Source organism: Pristiophorus japonicus, chromosome 5 (genome assembly GCF_044704955.1).
Source record: "Pristiophorus japonicus isolate sPriJap1 chromosome 5, sPriJap1.hap1, whole genome shotgun sequence".
Taxonomy (NCBI): Eukaryota; Metazoa; Chordata; class Chondrichthyes; family Pristiophoridae; genus Pristiophorus; species Pristiophorus japonicus.
The window spans coordinates 256,783,303-256,792,211 of NC_091981.1; the positions used below are offsets into that span (position 1 = coordinate 256,783,303).

General features: G+C 50.7%; 1 protein-coding gene across 2 annotated transcripts in view; it reads left to right on the top strand.

The window, feature by feature from the left end:
* The first annotated feature begins 618 nt into the window (after nt 1–618).
* The window catches only part of pitrm1 (pitrilysin metallopeptidase 1), an 82,552-nt gene continuing 74,261 nt past the window's right edge, over nt 619–8,909 (top strand). The window contains exons 1-2 of one of the 2 annotated variants that reach the window (XM_070881566.1): nt 619–769; nt 2,305–2,407. In XM_070881566.1, the coding sequence (XP_070737667.1) occupies nt 714–769; nt 2,305–2,407 (159 nt within the window). In that variant the 5' untranslated portion in view covers nt 619–713. Of the gene's footprint in view, nt 770–2,304; nt 2,408–8,909 lie in introns of those variants that run through there. The other variant, XM_070881567.1, reaches the window with a different exon arrangement.

Below are 8,909 nucleotides of genomic sequence, written 5' to 3' on the forward strand. Positions count from 1 at the left end.
TATTTTTATGTTTTAAAACTCTTATGCGGGAAAAATTAGGCTATGCATCTACTTTTACCAGGCGCAAGAGTTTTAAGGACATTCGCTGGGCAAATAGCGCAATCTCGCCTGCTCCAATGTCCTGGCTGCGGGGATGCGCTCGATCTGTCAAGCCAAATTTGACAGATCGGAACAGCCGGCTTTCAGTGCATGCGCATTGCGTGCCGAAAAACGGCTTTTGCGAGGCCGCGCCGGGTCCAAATGTATTCCGTACGGACCCGGCGAGGCCGGAATTTCAGCCCCAACGTCTCAACTGAAAGATGAGCCCTACCGACGGTGCGGCGCTCCCTCAGCACTGCACAAGGGGTGTCAGCCTGGACTTTTGCGCTCGAGTCTCTGGAATCTTAAATAAAACTGCGAAGGTAAAATGCTGCCGATCCTGGAAACGTTCACGCTGCACCTGTACCTGCAGGGAGAGAGAGCAAACTGACTTCTGATCCAGAATCTTCCAGCACTGTCACTCGGCGCGTGGTAACACGCACACCACCAGACACGCTCCATTGATGAAGTCAAACGTTTCCCGTCAAGGGGAGGGGCCATTAGCCGCCCGGGACGGCAGCCAATCCGCGCCTCCGTTGTACGCAGGGCTGGGACCAATGAGGGCGCGGATTGGTAGTGCGTGCTGGAGCCGGTGGCCGGTGAGTTAGGGTGAGTCGGCGGAGCGGGACAGGGAGATGGTGCTGCGGGCAACCTCGGTCTGGGTGCTGTTGAAGCGGCTGAGGAGCGCGAGGTGAGTGACCTGCGGGGAGGGCAAGGCAGGGGAGGGGAGGAGCGCGGCCTGCTATGTGCCACTGATCGCAACTGTGGGGTCGGAGCGTGGACCGGCGGCAGTGCACTGGCGACAGCCCGACCCGGGCTCTGGGTCCCGAGGGTACAGTCCGACCCGGACTCTGGGTCCCAGGGGTACAGCCTGACCCGAGCTCTGAGCATCAGGGTACAGCCCGATCTGTGCTCTGGGCACCGAGGGTACAGCCCGACCCGGGTTCTGGGCATCAGGGGTACAGCCGGACCTGGGCTCTGGGCATCAGGGGTACAGCCCGGCCTGAGCTCTGGGCACCGAGGGCACAGCCTGACCTGGGCACCGAGGGCACAGCCCGACCCGGGCTCTGGGCACCGAGGGCACAGCCCAACCCGGGCTCTGGGCACCGAGGGCACAGCCGGACCTGGGCTCTGGGCATCAGGGTACAGCCCGACCCGGGCTCTGGGCATCAGTGGTACAGCCCGACCCGGGCTCTGGGCACCGGGGGTACAGCCCGACCCGGGCTCTGGGCACCGAGGGCACAGCCGGACCCGGGCTCTGGGCACCGAGGGTACAGCCCGACCCGGGCTCTGGGCACCGAGGGTACAGCCCGACCCGGGCATCGAGGGCACAGCCTGACCCGGGCTCTGGGCACCGAGGGCACAGCCAGACCTGGGCTCCATGCATCAGGGTACAGCCCGACCCGGGCTCTGGGCACCGAGGGTACAGCCTGACCCGGGCTCTGGGCACCGAGGGTACAGCCCGACCCGGGCACCGAGGGCACAGCCCGACCTGGGCACTGAGGGTACAACCTGGGCTCTGGGCATCAGGGTACAGCCCGACCCGGGCTCTGGGCATCAGGGTACAGCCCAACCCGGGCTCTGGGCACCGAGGGTACAGCCCGACCCGGGCTCTGGGCACTGAGGGTACAGCCCGACCCGGGCTCTGGGCACTGAGGGTACAGCCCGACCCGGGCTCTGGGCACCAGGGGGTAGAGTCTGGTTCCCGGGATACAGGGCGACTCGGCTACAGATCGATCAGGGCAGGGACTTCGCTGCCCTCTCCTGAGTAAATCATTGCTGTCTGACTTTAGCCATCTCCTCTGTGCCTGGAGCAGGTTCTACACTGTGTATGTTACTGCTGCTTCTCCAGAATGAGTTCTTGTGTGACTTGGATGCTGCCCACACTCACAGAGCTTCACACTAGATGTGTGGATTAGCGGCCCTCTTAGATTAGTGTTGCTGACCGGCCTCTGCTATGGTTATTGTAATGCATTTTAGTGCCCTGCTTTACTCTGCTCTCCATGTGCCATCCCAACTTGACTGTTCAAAAGAACTGTTCTAACTGCAGGCTTTTGTTTAGAAAAGTGTCTAAAATGTAGTGCATCATTTTATTAGTTTTCAAACATGCTTTTTGACAACTGTTCAAGATTTGCCCTTTACACTTATTTAAGTCAGGCTTTTATGTCAGACTGTTATATATTTTGAGAATTTTTGCTGTCATCCCAACAATCTTTTTCTTCACAGATCTGTGAGTCACTGTTCATGGCGATGGAACAGCAGTTCTGCAAGAGAGAGAGTCATACAGTACACAGTTGGGGAGAAGATTCATGGGTTCACTGTAAATCAGGTAATTTGCGAACTTAACTATTTTTATTCATTCTTAAAAGTGGAGCTATTTTCTACTGTATGATGTAATCCTAAAAGATGTCTACAGTTAGTGGGTCAAAATTGCCCCTTTTTATAGCCCTGTTAGCCCCTTTGGAGGCGCAAATGGTGCTCCACTTTTAATGGTATTTTCGCCCGGGGGAGGTGGGTGCTACCGCCTCCTGGGAAATCGTTCCAGAGGTTTGGGGAGTGATGTCATGGCAGCCCCATGGTTCGCACCCTGGGCCGGCGCGCAAATGGCACTGACGTCAATGCCGTGCGTGCCGACCGATTTCCACCACACGGGCCGCGAGGCTGGTGAACATCCGCCGCTGGGATGTCGCTTTAAGGGCAGCCTTTAGTACCCCGGGCCGTCTCATGTGTCGACCGGGCCTCCATCGTGCAGCCCGACACTCTGTTTTGGGTGCCGGGCTGCTGATCTGGTTGATCGCGTCCCTGGTGACTCAGTGGCGTCCACCAAAGGACCTGCAGAGTGCGCAACGGCCTTCCCCTTTAGTGGAAGGGGAGTGCATTGTAGCGCGTCAGCACTACGCAGAGCATCCGTGCAGCACTGGTCTACTCAGTGCCGTGCTACCGCCCCGGGAGAGTCCCCCAAAGGAAGCGGAGCGCTAGAGACAGTGCTGCGCTTCCTTTGAGGGGTATATGGCTCAATTCCGCGTCGGGGATAGGACTTCCAGGCCTCTTTTTACCCCCCCCCGCCCCCAAAGATTACCGCCCCCAATTAGGACGAGGGACAATTTCGCTCCCAATATCTCTACATAATTTTTATTATTGCTTATGCTTTAAAACTGCTGGTTTTATGAAACAAATATTTTATTCGTGACATTCTGCTCTACTTAAAAGAAATAGACTCGTATTTATATAGTGCCTTTCATGTCCTTGGGATATTTTTACAGCCAATGAATGATTTTGAAGTGTAATCACTCTTGCTTTTGTAGACACAAACGTGGCAGCAATTTGTGCTGAATAAGATCCATCAAGCAACAATGATCGGTTGTGGTGGTGTTGATTGAGGCATAAATGTTGTAGGAGACTAAGAAAAGTCCATGCTCTTTGGAAAAAGTGCCATGGGATCTATTAGGTCCACTTAACTGAACAGATAGGGACTTGATTTAATGTTGCATTCGATAGATGGGACCTCTGCCATTGCAACATTCCCTCAGTTCTGCCAGAAGTGAAATGTCAGCCTAGATAATGGGCTCAAGTCCTAGAGTGGGAAATGAAGCTGCAATCTTCTGACTTGAGTTGACACTGTTGTTGCATAGTCTGACAATCCAATGTTCAGAGTGTCAATGGAAAAAACGTCACAATATCACAGAAGGAAGATCGATACAGGATGCTGTTGACATCTAAAGAAAATATAGATTGTAAAGGAGCATTGATATGAAGCTCTCAATGTCTGTGTCACTGACTTATTTAGTAGTACTGAATAAGAAAGATGGGGGTTCAAACCCCATCCAGAATTTGAGCACATATGTCGCCTGACATTTCAGTGCAGTATTGAGGGAAGGCTGCCTTGTCTGAAGTAGCGTCCTTAAGGCAAGGGGTCCTGTTCTGTTGGTTCAGGTGAATGCTAATGATCCCATGGTACTACGCGAAGAAGAGCACGGTATTCTTCTGACCAATATTCTATCCTCAATCAATACCAAGAAAAAGAGATTGTATGTGTCATTCAGCGCCTTATTTTTGTAGGGTTTTTCCTACATAGCACATAGTGACAGCACTTCAAAATAATTCAAGTGAAGTGCATTGGGATATTCGGAGAGATGTGACATGGGATTACAAATTTTATTCCTTTTCTCTATCCTATCCGCCAACATAAGGGGAAATCAGCGGGTGTAATGTGCTTGTTTTTCATAAGATCATTTGTCAAGATTTCAGATTGGAGGGTTTTAAAGGGATTCGTAACAAAATAAATGAGTTGATGGAACAAATAGCCATTGCAGAGACGTGGTTGCAAGGCGACCAGGACAAGGAACTAAATATTATGGGGTACTTGAAAATTTGGAAAGGAAAATGAGGTGGGGTAGCATTGTTAATAAAGGAAGAGATCAGTGCGATATTGGCTCAGAAGATCAAGATGTTGAATCAGTTTAGGTGGAGATAAGGAATAATAAGGGGAAAAAGTCGCTGGTGGGCGTAGTCTATAGGCCCCCTGACAGTAGCTATACTGTTGGACGGAGTATAAATCAAGAAATAATGGAGGCGTGTAAAAAAGGAACGGCAATAATCATGGGCGATTTTTACCTTCATATTGATTGGACAAAGCAAATTGGCCAGGGTAGCCTTGAGGGAGAGTTCATAGAGTGTATCCGGGATAGTTTCCTTGAACAGTACGTTGCGGAATCAACCAGGGATCTGGTACTGTGTAATGAGACAGGATTAATAAATTATCTCTTAGTAAAGGATCCGAGAGGAATGAGTGACCATAACATGGTTGAATTTCAAATTCAGTTGGAGGGTGAGAAAGTTGGATCTCAAACCAGTGTCCTGAGCTTAAATAAAGGAGATTACAAAGGTATGAAGGCAGAGCTGGCTAAAGTGGACTGAGAAAATAGATTAAAATGTAAGACGGTTGATGAGCAGTGGCAGACATTTAAGGAGATATTTTATAACTCTCAACAAAAATATATTCCAGTGAGAAGGAGAGACTTTAAGAGAAGGGAGAATCATCCATGGCTAACTGAGGAATTAAAGGATGGTATCAAATTGAAAATAATGGCATACAAAATGGCCAAGATTAGTGGGAGACCAGAGGATTGGAAAAATTTTAAAAACCAACAAAGGACGACTAAAAAAATAATAGAGGTAAGATAGATTATGAGAGTAAACTAGCAAGAAATATAAAAACAGACAGTAAGAGCTTCTACAGGTATATAAAAAGGAAGAGAGTAGCTAAAGTAAACATTGATCCCTTAGAGGATGAAAAGGGGAAAGTAATAATCAGGAACAGGGAAATGGTAGAGACTTTGAACAAATATTTTGTATCGGTCTTCACGGTAGAAGACACTAAAAACATCCCAATAATGGATAATCAAGGGGCTAAAGGGAGGGAGGAACTTAAAACAATCATTATCACTCAAGAAAAAGTACTCGATAAAATAATGGGACTAAAGGTAGACAAGTCCCCTGGACCTGATGGCTTGCATCCTAGGGTCTTAAAAGAAATGGCTGCAGAGATAGTGGATGCATTGCTTGTAAAATTTCCTGCATTCTGGAGAGGACCCAGCAGATTGGAAAACTGCAAATGTAACGCTGCTATTTAAAAAAGGAGGCAGACAGAAAGCAGGAAACTATAGACCAGTTAGCCTAACATCTGTTGTTGGGAAAATGCTGGAGTCCATTATTAAGGAAGCAGTTGTGGGGCATTTGGAAAAGCATAATTCAATCAAGCAGAGTCAGTATGATTTTATGAAAGGAAAATCATGTTTGACAAATTTGCTAGAGTTCTTTGAGGATGTAACAAGCAGGGTGGATAAGGGGGCACCAGTGGATGTTGTGCATTTGGATTTCCAGAAGGCATGCAATAAAGTGCCACATAAAGTTACTGCACGAGATAAATGTTCACTGGGTTGGGGGTAATATATTAGCATGGATAGAGGATTGGCTAGCTGAGAGTCGGGATAAATGGTTCATTTTCCGGTTGGCAAACAGTGACTAGTGGGGTGCCGCAGGGACCAGTGCTGGGGCCTCAATTATTTACAATCTATATTAAGGACTTGGATGAAGGGACCGAGTGCAATGTAGCCAAGTTTGCTGGGTGGGTAATGGGTGGGAAAGCAAATTGTGAGGAGGACACAAAAAATCTGCAAAGGGATATAGGCATGCTAAGTGAGTGGGCAGAAATTTGGCAGATGGAATATAATGTGGGAAAATGTGAGGTTATGCACTTTGGCAGAAGAAATAGAAAAGCAAATTATAATTTAAATGGAAAAAAATTGTAAAGTACTGCAGTACAGAGGGACCTGTGGGTCCTTGTGCATGAAACACAAAAAGTTAGTATGCAGGTACAGCAAATAATCAGGAAGGCAAATGGAATGTTGGCCTTTATTGCAAGGGGGATAGAGTATAAAAGAAGAGAAGTCCTGCTACAACTGTACAGGGTATTGATGAGGCCACACCTAGAGTACTGCATACAGTTTTGGTCTCTGTATTTAAGGAAGGATATACTTGCATTGGAGGCTGTTCAGAGAAGGTTCACTAGGTTGATTCCGGAGGTGAGGGGATTGACTTATGAAGATAGATTGAGTAGGTTGGGCCGAAACGCATTCGAGTTCAGAAGAATGAGAGCTGATCTTATTGAAACATAAGATAATGAGGCAGCTCGACAAGGTGGATGCAGAGAGGATGGCCCCAAGTTTCCACACGCTACAAAACGGGCACCCCTCCGAGCTGGGTGCCCGTTTTTCGCGTCGAAAACGGCGCCAGAAAAAAAACGCGCGATTCTGGAGCGCCCTAGCGTGGCGACCAGGGGGCGGAGCCTACCACTCGTGCCGATTTTGTAAGTGGGAGGGGGCGGGTACCATTTAAATTAGTTTTTTTCGTGCCGGCAACCCTGCGCGTGCGCGTTGGAGCGTTCGCGCACGCGCAGTGTGAAGGAAACATTGGCACTCGGCCATTTTTGTAGTTCTTTGTAGCTGTTTAATTTTTTATCATTTTTTAATAAAAGCACATTGCCCTTCTATGATCAGCACTGAGGCTTCTTGCAGCAGTGAGTAGGCTGCAGGAAGCCTCAGAAGTTGAGGCAGCCGTTTCCGACGGCCTACCCACCCTGCCGTCGGGAATGGCTGCCTCAACTTCTGAGGCTTCCTGCAACCTTCTCACTGCCTCCTTCCACCCCCCTGCCGTCGGGAACGGCTGCCTCCTCCCTCCCTGCCTCACCCTCCCCTCCCCCCTGCTGCGGTCGGTCGGGCCCTCCCCCCCCCCCCCCCCCCCCGGTGCAGTCGGTTGGGCCCTCCCTCCCGCCGTCGGGAACGGCTGCCTCCTCCCTGCCTCCCGTTCGCGGGAACGACGCCACACCGCTGAGCTGACTCAACCTGCCTGAAGCACTTTCACACAGGTAGGAAGATGGTTTATTTAATCTTTTCTTTGCTTATAAATGTTTATTCAGGTTGGATTTATTTGTATAATATTTGTATAAGTATAAATAAGGATTTATTGTTGAATTTAATGACTTCCCTTCCCCCCCCTCTCTCCCCCCACCTCGTTCCAGACACCTAATTTGTAACCTGTGTCTGATTTTTTTAATGTGTAGACAAGGTTTTTTCAGTTCTACAAAAATCTTCACTTGCTCCATTCTAAGTTAGTTTGGAGTACGTTTTCATTGTGGAAACTTTGAAATCAGGCGTCAGTGGCCGGACACGCCCCCTTTTGAAGAAAAAATTCTGTTCCAAAGTGAAACTGTTCTAACTGACTAGAACTGCAGAAAAAAAATGTGGAGAATTGCGATTTCTAAGATAGTCCGTTCTCCACCAGTTGCTCCTAAAAATCAGGCGCAAATCATGTGGAAACTTGGGGCCGATATTTCCACTCATAGGGGAAACTAAAGCTAGATCTAAGGGAAATAGGGGTCAAGTTTCGGCCGCCCGCTAGAACGGCGCACATCGTAGAGGCCCGCCTAATTTATCGAACAAAAATTGCGCCGAATACTTACCTCGCGATTCTCTGATAGCTGTAGGCCCATTTCCACCTCGGCGCTGCGCAGCAGGAGCTGCTGGGGGTGGAGCTACAGCCCTGTGCCGAAAACGGTGCCGGCAGCTATATGCGTGCGCAGTGGAGGCTGCGTGCATACACAGTAGCTCCCGGCGTCCTGTCTCCGGGGCGACGACACTATCCCAAGCCGAAGGGGCGTCGCCCCTATCCCCGGCCAAGTGGCCTGCGCATCTTACCTCGGCGGCAGCATCAAATCATCGTCTTCTCTCTCCCCTCCCATAGTCTCTCTTCTCTCCCCTCCCCCCCCCCCCCCCCCCCATCAACGTCGGCCCCCCCCCCCCCATCAACGTCGGCCCCCCCCCCCCCATCAACGTCGGCCCCCCCCCCCATCAACGTCGGCCCCCCCCCCATCAACTTCGGCCCCCCCCCCCCATCAACTTCGGTCCCCCCCCATCAACGTCGGCCCCCCCCCCCCCATCATCTTCTCTCCCCCCCCCCCCCCATCATCTTCTCTCCCCCCCCCCCATCATCTTCTCTCCCCCCCCCCCCATCATCTTCTCTCCTCCTCTCTCCCCCCCCCCATCATCTTCTCTTCCCCCCCCCCTCATCTTCTCTCCCCCCCCCCATCATCTTCTCTCCCCACCCCCCCCATCATCTTCTCTCCCCCCCCCCCCATCATCTTCTCTCCCCCCCCCCCCCCCATCATCTTCTCTCCCCCCATCATCTTCTCTCCCCCCCATCATCTTCTCTCCCCCCCATCATCTTCTCTCCCCCCCCCATCATCTTCTCTCCCCCCCATCATCTTCTCTCCC